At 44.2% G+C, this 16,710-nt stretch overlaps 1 protein-coding gene across 2 annotated transcripts in view; it reads right to left on the bottom strand.

Moving 5' to 3' along the window:
• The window catches only part of GCH1 (GTP cyclohydrolase 1), a 33,960-nt gene extending 27,155 nt beyond the window's left edge, over window positions 1-6,805 (bottom strand). Inside the window, exon 1 of one of the 2 annotated variants that reach the window (XM_084877836.1) lies at window positions 6,312-6,805. In XM_084877836.1, the coding sequence (XP_084733962.1) occupies window positions 6,312-6,654 (343 nt within the window). In that variant the 5' untranslated portion in view covers window positions 6,655-6,805. The remainder of the gene's footprint in view (window positions 1-6,311) is intronic. The other variant, XM_084877835.1, reaches the window with a different exon arrangement.
• Between the last annotated feature and the right edge of the window lie 9,905 nt (window positions 6,806-16,710).

Genomic DNA, 16,710 nt, shown 5'->3' with positions numbered 1-16,710 from the left:
TTAATGTATTCTTTTTATTCCAGAACAGTTAGACAAAATCTTCTCTAACTCAACATGGACTGTTTCTGTTTTTAAAAAATTTCCTTCTGCCTTCAGTTCAAAAACTGCCTTCCCATAGTCACCTGTAGCTCCAAGTCTCTCTGCCGGAGACTCCCATTGGCTACTAGCACAGACCATGGGCTCCTTGAGGGCCAAGACCTGGCCAACAAGTTTTGCTTCCCCTTAAACAATTGGCACAGGGTCACTCATATCGCTGCTGTTTGATAAATATACAAAGAGTACATGTTCAATTCTAAGAGTTTCTTAAAATAAGGAAATGAAAATACAATAGATGTAAATGTAAGAATATACAACATTCTACAGGGTGAGGTACTGCCTCAACAAGAACAAAACGGGTCTCTTCTATCTTCCATGTGATGTTCATGATCAACTGGAAGACATTAGGCTAAGTGAAATAAGCCAGTCGTGGAGGACAAACATGGCACGTTTTCACTCAGATGAAGTAGTACCCAGAATAGTCAAACGAATACAGAAAACAGAATAGTGGCTGCCAGGAGCTCGGAGGATAGGGGGATAAGGAGTTAGTTGGTTAATGAGTTTCGGTTTGGGACGGTGAACCATTCTGGAGATGGATAGTTGCACAACAATGCGAATACACTTAATGCTACTAACCCACATACTTAAAATGGTATGTTTTCTCTTATGGGCATCTACCACAATAAAAAGCAAACAAACCAAAAGAATATACAACGTTCAACTATATGCACTTGGACACAGTTGCAAAATATATAGTAGGGAACACAATTCAGATGTTAGCCCAGATGGAACATAATTATGTTGTATTATGTATGCCTAATTGTTCAAAAGGAGTTAAAATAAACGTGTATCTGAAATGTACTTACAGATAAAATTACTTTATTTTTAAAAATTTTTTTTAATATATTTTTATTAATTTCAGAGAGGAATGGGGAAGGAGATAGAGAGATAGGAACATCAATGATGACAGAGAATCATTGATCAACTGCCTCCTGCAACTTCCCCCCTCCCCTCTCCCACAGGGGATGGAGCCGACAACATGGGCGTGTGCCCTGGCCAGAAATCAGACTGTGACCTCCTGGCTCCTGGGTGGACACTCAACCACTGAGTGACTCCGGTCGGGCTAAATTTATTTTAAATGAAATGAAATATTAAGAATTTGTAACCGCAGCCGAAACCGGTTTGGCTCAGTGGATAGAGCCTCGGTCTGCGGACTGAAAGGTCCCAGGTTCGATTCCGGTCAAGGGCATGTACCTTGGTTGCGGGCACATCCCCAGTAGGGGGTGTGCAAGAGGCAGCTGATGGATGATTCTTTCTCATCGGTGTTTCTACCTCTCTATCTCTCTCCTTTCCCCTCCATAAAAAATCAATAAAATATATTTAAAAAAAAAAAAAAAAGAATTTGTAACCGCAATTTTAAAAAGTTCAAGCCCTAAAACACATATTTAAAACCGAACTGAAAAGTTTCCAAATAGTAAATCCATTAAAACAGACTTGTATTTATAAACTATAAATGACCACAACATAACTAAATGTGCTTAGACAAAAATATATAAAATTTTGGTTTTCAAACATCTCCTTCAAAAGAGTAAGTGTGGGACAGGCTTGTTAGTTATTAGTCCACCTTACAATTGAATGTAATTTAACTAAATTTTTTTGCAGTCATTCATGAATTCCACTGATAAAAAACTTTATGAAATATCTTTAAATAGGGTTCAAAGAAATGTCTCTAAACTTAATCTACTTGGCTTTCTCTTTGCTAGAATTCAGGAAGAAAAGCAGAATTCCTATTTCTTACGATTCTCACATATGAGTTGGGTCTTCATATGAAATTCTAACAGAGGCATTAAAGCCTGAGTCCAATACCTCCCATTAGGGCTATCTCTGCCGCTTCTTCTCTCTCTCACTATCTGAATGCAGACATCTCCTAAAGTTTTACCGTGAAGGGGTAAAAATGTGAACCTGGACACATTTCTTGGCTTTAGGATATAATCTCCTACAATACCACATCATAAGACCAGAGAATCCCTCACTGTTACCTTGATCCCAGGATACCATCTCTATGTGCTGTCCATGTTAATTATTTACTATATTGTACCCACCCATGTAAAAGAAGTATATGTCTCTCCATTTTACTTCCTATCCAATCCCAGAGGTTTCCTTGATTTGATTTTTCTTACCTCCTTAATCTACCATCAATGGTAGATTATTTCTTTCCCTGTAACTCCAATAATGTAATGCAGTATCAAATTTCTGGACTTCACGTAACCCTCTTTACATCTCTTTCTTTGATTCTTATCTATATAATAAAAAACCTAAGTGACCATTACAACTGAACAACTGAAATGGCAGGTCAACTTGTCACAATGATGCGCCTGACCACCAGGGGGCAGACGCTCAATGTAGGCGCTGGCTCCTGGTGGTCAGTGCACTCCTACAGCCAACCTCCCATGGCCCCTACCTCCCTGCCAGCCTACCTCCTGCAGCCCCTCCCCGTCAGACCCAATTGGCCAGCCTCCCCATCAGACCCAGTTGGGGGGGGGGGGGCTTCTGGCCAACCTCCTGTGGCCCCTCCCCCTGGCCAGCCCTTTCCCATGGCCAGCTGGCCCCTCAATAGGCCTCGATCGCTGGCCAGGCCAAAAGACCAGACCAGTGCACGATTTCGTGCACCAGGCCTCTAGTATATAAAATAAGCTGCAATACTGTCAACCTCTGAAGCACTTTTTAAGTTCACTGAAGACTTTGCTTCCCAGCAATTGCCATCAGTTTGACTCAAATAAACTCATAAAGATTCTCAAAAAAAAAGATGAGCTGGTACGAGGTCAAGATGGTAGATTCAAAGGATAGCCAGTTTGGGGGAAAGGTGACAGTGTCTCCTCCAGCCCTCCCTCCATCCCAGCCTACAAGCTACAGCCAGTGTTGAACAGGAACCCAGAGAGTTGAATACACCCATGAGAAGGCACACATTGCGAAGTAAGGGGAAGGTGTACCAGGCACCTTTGAAGAAAAGCATGGAGAACTGACAAGCTGCCCGGAATACCAGAAGTTAGTATCAACCCACCCAGGAGGAACTGAAAATAATAGTAATAATTTTAAGGATGTAATGTACCAAATTATTTTATATTTTATGAAACATATATATCAAACTATTAATCAAGAATATACAGAGAGCCGAAACTGGTTTGGCTCAGCGGTAGAGCATCGGTCTGCGAACTGAAAGGTCCCAGGTTCAATTCCGGTCAAGGGCATGTACCTTGGTTGCGGGCACATCCCCGGTAGGTCGATGTTTCTCTCTCATCGACGTTTCTACCTCTCTATCTCTCTCCCTTCCTCTCTGTAAGAAAAATATATAAATAAAATATATTTTTTTAAAAATTTAAAAAAATATATACAGAGATATAAAATATCTTGTTTACAATCATAGAAAAGAAGTTTGTTTCCATCCAAAACAATCTATGTGTCATTGGCATATGCGCTCTTCTAAAGAAATTAAAATTAGGGATTGCGCAGGACTGTTTTCTCTGTTACTCTCTTCTGCATTTTCTACAGGTTTAAGTATCCTTCCTTCTCTCTCCCACCCAGGTTGGTGCAAGTCTTCAACCACTACCATTTCAGGTTTATCTCTTTAAATTCAGCATCATCCTCATCATCCCCTCCTCTCCATCTTCTTTTTAACTATGCACCTCTAAAAACTGATATTAAATCCTTAAGTGTAATTCTCTAGTGAATTTCAAACTTTTGGTGATAACCCACAATAAGAAATACATTTTACATCTGGGGCCAGTACACACCAGAAAAAGTCAGATCGATAAAATCTACACAAAAGTTCCTCAAAACATCTACCCCTACCATGTGTGATATGATCTTCTCTATTCTAATCCACCTTTTTTTTTTTTTTTTTTTTTTTTAATGCTGGTCACAACTATTAGGTCACAACTCATAGTTTGAAATACTTAGTAGATAAGACACACTGACACATCTCTCTCTAAGTGGCAACGTGAGAAAGTGGCTATGAGTTCTGACTTTAGGCTGCCTGGATTCAATCACCAGCTCTACATGAAGCTGTCACCTTCTCTGCCTCAGTTTCCCTGGCATGGGTGCTATTCTACTCAAAATTGAACATCAACCAAGACTATCGACATAAAGCACTTATAGCATAAAAAGTATTCAGTTAATGGCTCAGTAATTTTTAAATAGTCTATGGACTTTTCATTGTGGTAGAATGTAGACACAATCCATCATTTTAACCATTTAAAGTGCACAATTCAGTGGTGGTGCATCACTTTTGCCTGTTGAGCAACCATCACCACTCTCTGGTCCCAGAACATTTAACACCCCAAAAGGAAACTCATGCCCCTCCCTCGCCCCTCCCCAGGCCCTGGCAACCCCTAATCTGCTTTCTGTCTCTAGGCCCGCAGACTTTTTAAATAATAAAGTAACACTTGACTAGAGCAGTTTTCTAACGTAGAATGAAGTGTCCTTTGGCGTCATTAGTCCTATGACTCAGAGACAAATTTCTGCTAACCATTTCTTAGGAAAACCTTGTGAGCCACGTTAGGTAAATTCTGGGACCTGTCTTGGGATCAGCAATCCCTCTCTCCTGTGAATGTTTAGGGCAAAATTCCCAACGCCTGGCCAGTGCAGTGAGGAGAGGGCTTTCAGTGCCCGCAGGAGGCAGAACGAGCAGGTCTCACCTAGGAAGGTGTTTTTGATTATGTCATGGAATTTCACCAAGTGGAGCATATTCATCAAATATTCTCCAGTCTTTGTATTTTGAAGTTTTGCTTTTGAAGCTCCGAACTTTTACCGTGAAGGGGTAAAAATGTGACCTTGGACACATTTCTTGGCTTTAGGATATAATATCATTTCCTTTTGGGGCCCCACCCCTCGCTCCCTCTGATTTGCCACCCTTCCTTTGGGGTGTGGAACGCTGGACAAAAATAACTTTCTTCTTCCCAGGACCTATTCAGGCAGCTGCAGGAGAGACTCGTCAGGGAAGCAGCAGCGGCGGGCAGGCTGCCTTCCTTGCCAAGCAGCACGGTCACTCTGGGAAGCTGTTAAGGCAGAAGGCTTCTTAGGCCAACGAAGTGAATGTCACCACAAGGCACCAAAGATGTGAACTACAGAATATCTTTTAGTCCCAGGTGTATGTCAGAATACCTCTCTCTCTCTCTCTCTCTCTCCCTCCCTCTCTCTCTCTCTCTCTCTCTCTCTCTCTCTCTCTCTCTCAATTGAAGACCAACACCGCTCACCCAGCAAATAGGCAGGAAAGTCCTCAGTCATTTTCCACTCCCTCTCCACCCCACCCACCCCCACCCCCTGATTTTCCTGCTCCTGGTGAAAGCCTGACCCTGAGTGATAGCAGTGGGCCAACCTGGCTTATTTGGGGAGAGAGAGAGAGAGAGAGAGAGAGAGAGAGAGAGAGAGAGAGAGAGAGAGAGAGAGAGAGAGAGAGAGAGAGAGAGAGAGAGAGAGAGAGAGAGAGAGAAAGAGAGAGAGAAAGAGAGAGAGAGAGAGAGAGAGAGTTAGTTGTGTGTGGTGGGGAGCAGGTGACATAAGGATTCAACTCCGTGTCCCAGAGTTCAGCAAACATCCCTGCAACTCTGAGAGAGTCACTTTATTGCTTTCCAGGAAAATAGAGGGAGAAGGTTTAAGTAGCAAACAAGCCCCAGAAACCTCACACCTCCAAACTCCAGGAAGCCTGTGCCCAGAACTGTACCAAATTCTGGAAGAGTCCTGAACTAGAGTGAACTTGGTGTGGACCAAAGAGAATGACAACTTTCCGAAGACCCGGTGCCTGGCAAGTCAGCGAGAGTGCAGGCCCCCCGAGTTTGCGGTGCGGGATCACCGAGGGCACCACCTGCACACGAAGTCAAGGCTACCCCCCCCTCCAACCTCCCCCCATCACCTACCAAAAAAAATGAGACCTCCCGAGCAGCGCCGGCCCAGGAAGCACTCACTTCCTCGAAAGCGCCCAGCTGGTCCTTCCCGGGGTCCAGCAGGTGCCTCCAGCATCCTGGGCAACTCAGGTCTCGCCAGCCTAGGGCTCGCTGCAGGATCAGGGGGCACCCTCGAGGGCGGCTGCAGCGGCTCCGCAGGTGGGGAGGCCCTCATGCGCCCCACGCAGGGCCCTGGCCTTGGCGGGGACCCGGGCCAGGACCGAGGGCGGGGTTCGGACGGTGACAGCACGGGGCTCCCGCTGCCAAGAGTGAGGCAACCCTAGACTTCCCGTAGCCCGCGCCCTCCCCGCCGCCCCCTGCCCAGGGCTCGCCGACCTGAGATGGTCTCCTGGTAGCCCTTGGTGAAGAACTGCATGGCCGTGGCCGCCCGCCACGGCGTCTTGAGCAGCCCCTGCCGCTGGGGGTCTTCGCCCAGCGAGCGCAGGATGGACGAGTAGGCGGCGGCCAGGTTGGGGAGGTGCAGCTCGTTGTCCTCCTCGCTGCGGGGCCGGTCGCCCTTCCAGCCGTCCGTCGGCTGGGCGCTCTTGGTCTCGGCACGCGGCGACTTCTCGGCCGGGCGGCCGGGCGGCCCGCGCCGCGGCTCCCCCTCCAGGCACCCATTGCTGCACCCCGAGTCCCGCGGCTTCGCCGGCGCCGCTCGCACCGGGCCCTTCTCCATGGCCCCGCCGCTGCCGCTCAGGAGGGAGATCGGGACGTCCGTCCGGGAGCTGAGACCAAACTTCCCCGGGAGGCCGCGGGCCACGGGCTGCGGCGGCGGGAGGAGGCGGGCGCAGGTTTGGGGACTGCTCGGCGGCAATGTGTGCGGAGCAGCCCCGAGCTCCTTTATAGGGGCCGGCGGCCCGGCCGGCGCCGCGGGGCGTCCTGATTGGTGGGAGCCGCCTTGCGTCACGGACATCGCCCCGCCCCTCGCCTCTCGCCCCGCCCCCGGCCCGGGGCCCAGGACCCTGGAGGGGTCAGTGCGCCCAAGGCACGCAGAGGGGCTCGGAGGGGCGCGCCCCGCAGCGGCCGCGGGGCTGGGGCCGGGCTGCGGGCCCAGCGGGAGCTCCTCCTCCGTCGGAGAGTCGAGTCGGTGTTGGTCTCCCTCCCGGAGGTGCAGCGGGACGAGCGCAATCTGCAGGAGGCAGGTGTCTGCGGCTGGAACCCGGGCGGGGCGGGGGCAGGAAATTGACTGGCCTCCTAGGCATCCTTCATCTAGCATAGAAAAATAATATTCATGTAAGTGGGTTTTCAAAAGATAGTTATTAAATTTCTATATAGATTGAATACCAAATTGTAAAGTTTTTTTCCTCCCTTTGGCAAGGTCCTGCAACATTTTTTCCCCTTTAACTGTACTGCCCACTGTCCTTATATTTAACAAATGAAAACAGATACCAAGTGTGGTACTTTAAAAAAAAAAAAAAAAAAAAGGAGGGATTTGATGGAGATGTTTTCATTAAGGGTGTGTGTGGCAATCTTTTGCCTTCTTTTAAAAAACATTTGTAAACATTAATATCATATTTTCCGAAGACTATTTCTAGTGGGATTTTTACCCTAAAAATTAACATGTTCTTATAAACACTGCCTCTGAGGCATCCTGTTTTAGGGTAAAGAGGAGGCCGCATCAGAAGTGCTCCGGTCCCCTCGCCCAGTGAAAGATGAGCAAACAGGTGGCCTCGAGGGGGAAGAGACTGGTTTAAACTGTGAGTTAGGAAACCACCGCGTGTGCTTTCAGGGCAAGAGAAGAGCATGGCTTGAAACTCTTGCACGCGGTAGCTTACAACATGTGCAGCGCACCCTTTGCTCGGTTTCAGAGCTCCGTTACCCCAAGAGGTCCTGACCTGAGCCTCTACGTCAAGGGCCGGTATATTTGATCCCGGAGAACTTTGACCCTAGAGAGACTGATTTGCAAGAGAAGCGAAGCTCCTTTCCCCTGATGTTGATACAAATTGTGAAATGTTGTTATTGATCAGTTGGATTCTTAACCAGGGACATCTATTTTGACTGTTTTAAGATTTTTAAAAAAATGTTTTTATTGATTTCAGTGAAGAAAAGAGAGGGGGAGAGAGAAACGTCAATGATGAGAGAGAATCGGTGATCGGCTCTCTCCTGCATGCCCTACACTGGGGATCAAGCCCGCAACCCAGGCATGTGCCCTTGACCAGAATCGAATCCGGGACTCTTCGGTCCGCAGGCCAGGCTCTGTCCACTGAGCCAAACCGGCTAGAGCTGTTTTAAGATTTAGAAAGTGACTTTTTCCCTCACTGGAGGAATTATTTCATAATGCCAAAGGTAGGTTTTAAAACATGTATTAAATTTGCTCCAGAGAGTTTCTAATGAGCTGTTTGTCTGGCATATAAACTGTATTAAAAGGCTTAGGATCAGACAAACCAGGAGGGAAGCCCCTGGGTTATTCTATACTAATAAAGTAGCTTAGGCATTGTAATTAGTATTTATTGGATGTCTGCTCCAAGAATTGCTCTGTTCTAAATATTTGAGAAAGAAATATGGAAATTGACTGGCCTCCTAGGCATCCTTAATCTAAAATAGAAAAATAATATTCATGTAAGTGGGTTTTTAAAAGATAGTTATTAAATTTCTATATAGATTAAATACCAAATTGTAAAGTATCCCCCCCCCCCCAACTTTGGCAAGGTCCTGCAACATTTTTTCCCCTTTAACTGTACTGCCCACTGTCCTTATATTTAACAAATGAAAACAGATACCAAGTATGATACTTAAAAAAATGGAGGGATTTGATGGAGATGTTTTCATTAAGGGTGTGTGTGGCAATCTTTTGCCTTCTTTTAAAAACATTTGTAAACATTAATATCATATTTTCCAAAGACTATTTCTAGTGGGATTTTTACCCTAAAAATGAACATTTTCTTATAAACACTGCCACTGAGGGAGGCATCAGCACATTTGTTGCCAGTTATCATCATAAACTCTCTGGATTTGTTCTAGAGTAGGGGTGTCGAACTCAATCAGAGAAGGGGCCAAAATCTAAAATCCAGCCTAAATCGCGGGCCGAATGGTTTACTGAACAGTCATAAACTGACAATGTCATAAACTGACAGTGGAGTGCAGTGATGACAGCGCGGTGCGGGCCACATTGCAAGGCCTGGCGGGCTGGATTTGGCCCGCGGGCCTTGTGTTTGACACATGTGTTCTAGAGCATACTTACATGTAAAATGGAGCCAATGCCTTCTAGCTAAATGACCAACGGTAACATGAGGAAGCTTTAAAATTGCCAACATAAATAAATAGTTTGACTATGAAATGTAGGTAGCTGGGTGTCCATAAGTAGAAGAGAAAAAGAAGGGATAAACTAAAAGATGAAGGGTATGTTCCACAGAATCTATCAGCATAAAATGTTCAACAGCAAAGCTGTAAGCATTTGCAGCTAGGAATTGTGACAGCATCTGTTTCTAAACTAGTACCATGACCCGTTTTCACCTTTGACCCAACCTGGGAGTTGTTTTCTACCAAAAACTCAAGAATTCTTCTTCTTTTTTTTTTTTTTTTTTTTAATTCTTCCATTTCTAGGGTGGTAACAGAACAGAAAGATAGGTGAGTGAGGTACATAGCATCAAAGATTGAACACAGAAGAGCTGCAGAGATATAGTCACTTGTCAAGGATAACAGGTAAACTAACATTAGGCACTGGGCAGTGGTAATTGAAAAAAAAAAAAAGGCAAATTTCTTTCAGTGCACTTGATAGAGGTTGTATATTTGAAATTCAAATGTAGGAAGAAATTCTGGGTCAAGGTGGAAAGATACACAATAAAAGTATCCTTATCCCATTCCTACCTTCCAGAAACAGGACTGTGGAGTCAATGGAATCCTTAGATGCCTCACTAAATCCCCCAAAGGTAGCAAACTGAATGGAGGCCCTTACCTTTCTTCTCTTCTGACTGAGGAGGAATGGAAGGACTTTTAGAGAGAAAATGAAAGAATGTGAACACTGAGCTTACCCTCTGAGATGGAAGGGAAGACTTGAGGGCTTCACACTGAGTTGAGGAAACTCTCCAAAGACACCTCGGAGGGGAAGAATAGATGTGCCCCAAATAGTCGCATGTCGCTGGTAGAAGATGTTTAATACAATCTCAGAGGAAGGAGAGGATGCTGATGAGACAGGTGCTGATGAAGAGTACACTCTTCCACAGCCGAACGCTGTCCCAACCTTCTCAATTCCTCACAGAACAGGAGATATAAACTTCTCAAGACACAAGTGTGGGAGAGTCAGAAAAACAAATGGACGTCCACTATAATGGAAAACACAGAGAAGTGACCCTCGAGAATATTAGGCATGGACAGAAGGCAGAGAAACAGCCTGGCAACTGTGCAAACATACAACAGCCAAAAATAAAAATAAAAATAAACCAAACAAGGTGGGGAGAATAATACAACATGTAGGAGATGTAAAAACAAAGAATGCAATTGAGAAGAAACTAAAGCTCATGGAACTGAGGGAAATTCCTCATAAATGCTTTCTGCTACCGAACAACTTAATAAAAACATAAACTCAATATGAAAAAAAAAAACAAGATAAAAAATAATAGAATTTCAAAAGGAGTTAGAGATCTAAGGAAATAAATTGAGGATCCTTATTATTATGTAATCAATTAGAGCCATGTACAAAATAGGTTCTGTGGAAAATTCAATTACCATTATACAATAAGACACAAGAATGAATGTACAATAAAAGGAAGATGAACTGAAACTGGTTTGGCTCAGCGGTAGAGCGTCGGTCTGCGGACTGAAAGGTCCCAGGTTCGATTCCAGTCAAGGGCATGTACCTTGGTTGTGGGCACATCCCCGGTGGGGGGTGTGCAAGAGGCAGCTGGTCGATGTTTCTCTCTCATCGATGTTTCTAGCTCTCTATCTCTCTCCCTTCCTCTCTAAAAATTCAATAAAATATATTTTAAAAAAAGGAAGATGAAAGTTATTAGAGAAGACAAAGATGACCTAGCATTAGAATAATTAGGGTTCCTGAGGTAGAGAACTCAATAAATGATAAGATATAGTCAAGATATAATATTAGCATATTTCTCTCTACCAGAAATAAGCCTTTCTATTTATATGCAATTGATTTACAACAAGGGTGCCAAGACAATTCAATGGAATAAAGAAAACTCTTTTCAATAAATGGGATTAGGACAATTGGATACCTACATGGAAAAAGAGAGAAGTTGGATCTCTACCTCACACCATATACAAAAATTAAACAGATCAAAGACCTAAATGTAAGAGCAAAAATTGTAAGCTTTAGAAGAAAACATAGGCATAAATCTTCATGAGCTTGGATTAGGCAAATGGATTTCTTGCACAATGGGAGAAAATCTTTGCATATCATATACCTGATACAGATTAGGATCTAGAATAAATAAGGAACCCTCACAACTAAATGATAAATACACTGACAGTAAGTGGAGTGAGGCTTGGTAGCAGGAGCTCAGAAGGGGCTCAGGGCTAGGTGGCCCCCACTGCTCGAGGGCCAGGCCGGCAGCCGAGCACTGGACCTCCCCAGGTGGCGTGTTCCAGCTGCCTCCAAACCAGTCCTTGTGGACAAGTGCCACCTCCCACACCGGGAAACCAGGTCCCGAGTCCTGAATTCATTCCTCCAAGAGGAAGAGCAAATCCTCTGAGATTTCAAACAGAAAGAAATGTTAAGGAATGAGAAAAGTACTTCACATTCCAGAGTTCTATGTTGGAAGCATTCTTTGTGTTACTACAACCCATATGCCAGTGGAAAAACCAGTCGGTTCTTGGGGATTAGCATCCAGAGATCAGGGAAAGCACCTGGCACTGCTGTTGAAGGACAAAGTGTCCAGTTGGCTTTGAATTTTAGAATTCTAGAGCCCAGGAGATCCAAGTGGTCAAATTAGAAAACTGACTGGGTGACAGCTTCTCTGTGCTTGTGAAATGCCTTTCCCGGAACCAGCACTTTTTTTTTTTTTTTTTTTTAATATATTTTATTGATTTTGTACAGAGAGGAAGGGAGAGAGATAGAGAGTTAGAAACATCAATGAGAGAGAGTCATCGATCAGCTGCCTCTTGCACACCCCCTACCGGGGATATGCCCGCAACCAAGGTACATGCCCCTGACAGGAATCGAACCCGGGACCCTTCAGTCCCCAAGCCGACGCTCTATCCATTGAGCCAAACCGGTTTCGGCCGGAACCAGCACTTTTGATATTAAGATGAAACCAATAGTATAAGAATGGAGCCAAGAAGTTCCTGTTAATCAGTTGGAAGTAAAAATGAAGTCTAAGGCCTGGTCCAAGCACAGGGAGTATCCAAAGTCCAATATTAAAGGAATCAGATTTGATCTTTATTTAACTGAAGAGAGTGCAGATGAAAGAAGCTCAGAAGTGGAGTCAGCCATGGCTTGAGTTTGATCTGATGAGGGAATATGATACTGCAATATGGGATGAAACTGAAGCATCGAAAACGTCCTGATCTGAAAATGAATTTAGCTACTTGCAGAGGATATACTGACTCTCAGAAGGTTTTTTTTAGAGACCAATTTAATTTCCTGTATAAGGACATAGCCATTAAATCGACTAAACATCCCTTATTTTATGAGTATTGTTTTTTAAAATAGCACATCGGTTCATTACTTTATAAAGAGAAATATGTAAAAGTAAATAAATAGCAAATATACTGACAATCTAATTTAAAAATGGGCAACAGCCCTACTGGTTTGGCTCAGTGGATAGAGAGTTGGCCTGTAGACTGAAGGGTCCCGGGTTCAATTCCAGTCAGGGCACATGCCTGGGTTGTAGGCTCGATCCCCAATAGAGGGTGTGCAGAAGGCAGCCAATCAATGATTCTCATCATTGATATTTCTATCTCTCTCTCTGAAATAAATAAATAAATAAAATAGGCAACAGATTTGAATAGACATTTCTCCAAAGAAATAGACACATGGCCAATAAGCATATGAAAAGATGCTCAACATCATTAGCCATCAGGAAAATTAAATCAGGGGTGCCGGGACCGAAACTTAACATTGCCACTGGTAATAAAATGTAAAAAGAGTTGGCCAACCTTGATGGCTCTGAATGGTGGGAGCTATTAACTCATCATCTAGTTGAGATAGTGGTGGTTGAGGCAACTTTAATTTGTTAATCATATGTAATATTCTTGTTGATTTTCGGTTGTTGGAGCTTCCCGCCTAAGAGATGTCTTTGTTTCAGAATCTCAATAAAAGGAATGGTAAAAGGCCAGAGAGCGGTTAGTCTTCCCCTAGAGGTGGACTTCCCGCCTGGCCCCCGTTTTCCCAAATTAACTCTTTTCCAGTCTTTTTATTTTAGTGTGCGGCCTTCTCCAGAAATGGACCCTGAGTGGGCCCTGAACCACTCAGGTCGTGTTAAGGGATCCCACACAGGGACTGGGTGGGTGAATACTACTTCAATCTACTAGGATGGCTATATTTAAAGCAGTAGATAATGTTTCTAAGAATGTGAAAAAAAATCAGAATACTTACACACTGGTAGGAGTATAAAATAGTGCAGCTGCTTTAAAAAGCAGTCTGATCCATCTGGTGTGATTGGACATCGACCTATGAACCAGGAGATCATGATTCGATTCCCGACCTGTGCACATGCCTGGGTTGCGGGCTCAATCCCCAGTGTGGGGCATACAGGATTTTCTCTCATCACTGATGTTTCTATCTCTCTCTCCTTTTCTATCCTCTCTGAAGTCAATAAAAGTATTTGTATTTTTTAAAAACACACAATCTGAACCTCCTGGAACCAGTTGCCTGAGGATCTCAAGGGGCATCCTGTCGGTTCTGTTTCTCTGGAGAACCCTGACTAATACAGATTTTTCCAAGTCGACCCTTTAGATTTGCTCCAGATGACTTTTTTTCTATTAAATTTAAACCGCGTGGCTGTATTTCTATTAAAAATAGCATTCCTGGTTATGATGTCATTTGGCAAAGGGTTTCAGGCAACCTTTAGTGAAGACTGGAATTTCATATTAGCAAGCCACTGCCTGGTATTCATAGTCACCCACCCAATAAACTGTATGTGGTTCTCCTCCTATAGGTAGGGTAAGCTCAGGTATAAATCCCATTAAATCTCCAGGTACAGAATAAGCCACATGGAACCTCAAACTGAAGATGGAATACTTATGGCCAGAGATCACAGTCAGGTACTGCCACTCTGGGAAGGATGTGCATCATGTTAATTATAGCACAGGAAATACGTTTAGAGAGGGCAAAATCCAGGTTCCTGTTTCCAGGTTAGCTCTTAAAAAAAAAAAAAAAAGTCAGGCAGCATATGCTGTCTCCACCCAGAGGATATGGAACTCATAGGAAGAACTAGAAAACAAGCATTCTTCAATCTACGTGGTGATGGGGTTGGAAGTGAGGCCGCGATCCTGGGAGCCTTTCCCTCAGTTGCTGCCCTGGCTCAGGACCACCTGCACACCCACTGAAAAATCCAACAAGCCTCTTCCATCTATTGATACATTCCAGCCGACATTGTCCATGTCATTAGGCACAGGGAGAAGACCTCCTAGAGACATTTTCCCCTGTTTGATACTGGATCTAAAAGCAGATACGAACTTGTAATCTGCAAGCGCATTGTGCAGCAGGCCTGCCGTTAGGGGATGGGGCAGGCATAGCGTCTGTCAAGGGTTCAGCCTCGCTTTGTGGTTAAACACAAGGGCTTTGCAGACTCAATATCTGGGTTCAAATCCAGATTCCACCCAATATAAACTCCATTATTTGGGGCATATCACTGAACTCCCACATTCACTATTTTTGTTGTAAAATGAGGAATGTAATCTACTTCATGCGTTTGATGTGCGAATCAACTGAAATGATTCATAATATCAGTGCAAATTCTTTCAAACGAAGGAAGTCTGCACTGTTAAAAAAAAAAAAAAAAAAAAAAAATTGGAGGTTGAGAATACAAGGCAAGAAGGAGGAATTTCAAGTTTCATGGAATTATTCAAATGCTTTCACTCTGAGCTGATTCTCTCTAGACTTCAGTCAATTCCTGAGTCAGGTGTTCCATTGTGTACATGCACCACAGCTTTTTGATCCACTCATCTATTGATGGGCACTTGTGCTGTTTCCAGATCTTAGCTATTGTAAAAAATGACTAGCACAAGATTTCTGTTAAGACTCTACCTCTTAAAAAAAGAGAGGTTGGCTGAAACCGGTTTGGCTCAGTAGATAGAGCGTCGGCCTGCGGAGTGAAAGATCCCAGATTTGATTCCGGTCAAGGGCATGAACCTTGGTTGCGGGCACATCCCCAGTAGGGGGTGTGAAGGAGGCAGCTGATCTATGTTTCTCTCTCATCAATGTTTCTAACTCTCTATCTCTCTTCCTTCCTTTCTGTAAAAAATCAATAAAATATATTAAAAAAAAAAAAAAAAAAGCCGAAACCGGTTTGGCTCAATGGATAGAGCGTCAGCTTGGGGACTGAAAGGTCCCGGGTTCAATTCCGGTCAAGGGCATGTACCTTGGTTGCGGGCATGTGCCCGGTGGGGGGTGTGCAAGAGGTGGCTGATCGATGACTCTCTCATATCAATGTTTCTAACTCTCTATCTCTCTCCCTTCCTCTCTGTACAAAATCAATAAAATATATTTTTAAAAGAAAAAAAAAAAAAGGTTGTCAAACTTATGTCTGATGCGAACCTGGGGGCAGCACTCTATCAACTGAGACAAAAATTATCCCACACCGAGCAACATATCTGCACCGAGCACCATCTCCAACACAGCCATGTGTGATGACAAGGCTGTGCATCCCATCCGCACATTTCCACTGCTCATGCCTTCTCCCTGATCTCCTCCACAATTGGAGTCGTAGCTATTTCTGGGGGAAGCCGAGTTTATCCAGAGTACTGTGGAGGATTTGTTTTCTAGACAGCAGATGCTCTCAAGCGACAATTGAGCTGTCAATGAAAAATAAGTGAAAGGTGTTGCGAATTCTGTGAGATCTCAGCAATTCACGGGAGCTCTGTTGACATCGAATGTATCTCCCTCTCGGTTGCCTGGGGAACTGCATTTTAATGTCATGCATCAAGCAGTTCTTTCCTGACTGTAATAGTAGTTTTTCTGATGCCATGATTAAAGCTGTTCAAATGTTTGGCTTCTGACAAATGTTTCCAAACATCATTCGTGACAGTGATGGATCTGAAACCATTTTTAATACACTTTAAAATCCCACTCACCTGTTGAATAGCCAGAGAAAGAATCCTATATAAGTGGAAAATATCTTTATTTCCAGGAAAGGTATCTAAAAAGATGCATGGGAATCTATAACGTTCTGCTGTTTCAAGACCAGTGTTGGTCCTTTGCAGGATTACACCTCAGAGGCCCGCTGTGACCACTCTTTGGAAGGTGCCATATAGTGAGATGCAGCCCTGTACTGGATGGACCATTCGTTTCTGGCAGTCACATCTAGATCCTGCCCACTATTCTTTCTCCCTTTCTGTTTGTTGTTGTTTTGTTGTTTTTACTGAAAGGTCTCCAACTTACTCTACGGAGTCAATATGCCTGGACGTGGCCAAAAACACATTTTCCAAGCTCCCTGCAGCTGCAATTGTCATGTGACATGGTTCTGTATAATGAGTTATGGGTCGCTGGGTAGTGCTTCTGGGAAAGGCCTTTGAAGGGGTGTAGACAGGTGCCTAGCTGATAGGTGCCTTGTGCCCTTCACCTCTTTCTCCTGCCAGGAGTGCAGAGGCCATGCTAGAAGTGCATTAGCCATCTTGG

This window comes from Pipistrellus hanaki, assembly GCF_964339955.1.
Source record: "Pipistrellus hanaki genome assembly, chromosome: 1".
In the NCBI taxonomy this organism is placed as follows: domain Eukaryota; kingdom Metazoa; phylum Chordata; class Mammalia; order Chiroptera; family Vespertilionidae; genus Pipistrellus; species Pipistrellus hanaki.
Note: the sequence above shows the minus strand (reverse complement) of the source record. Positions and strands in the feature narration are given on the sequence as shown.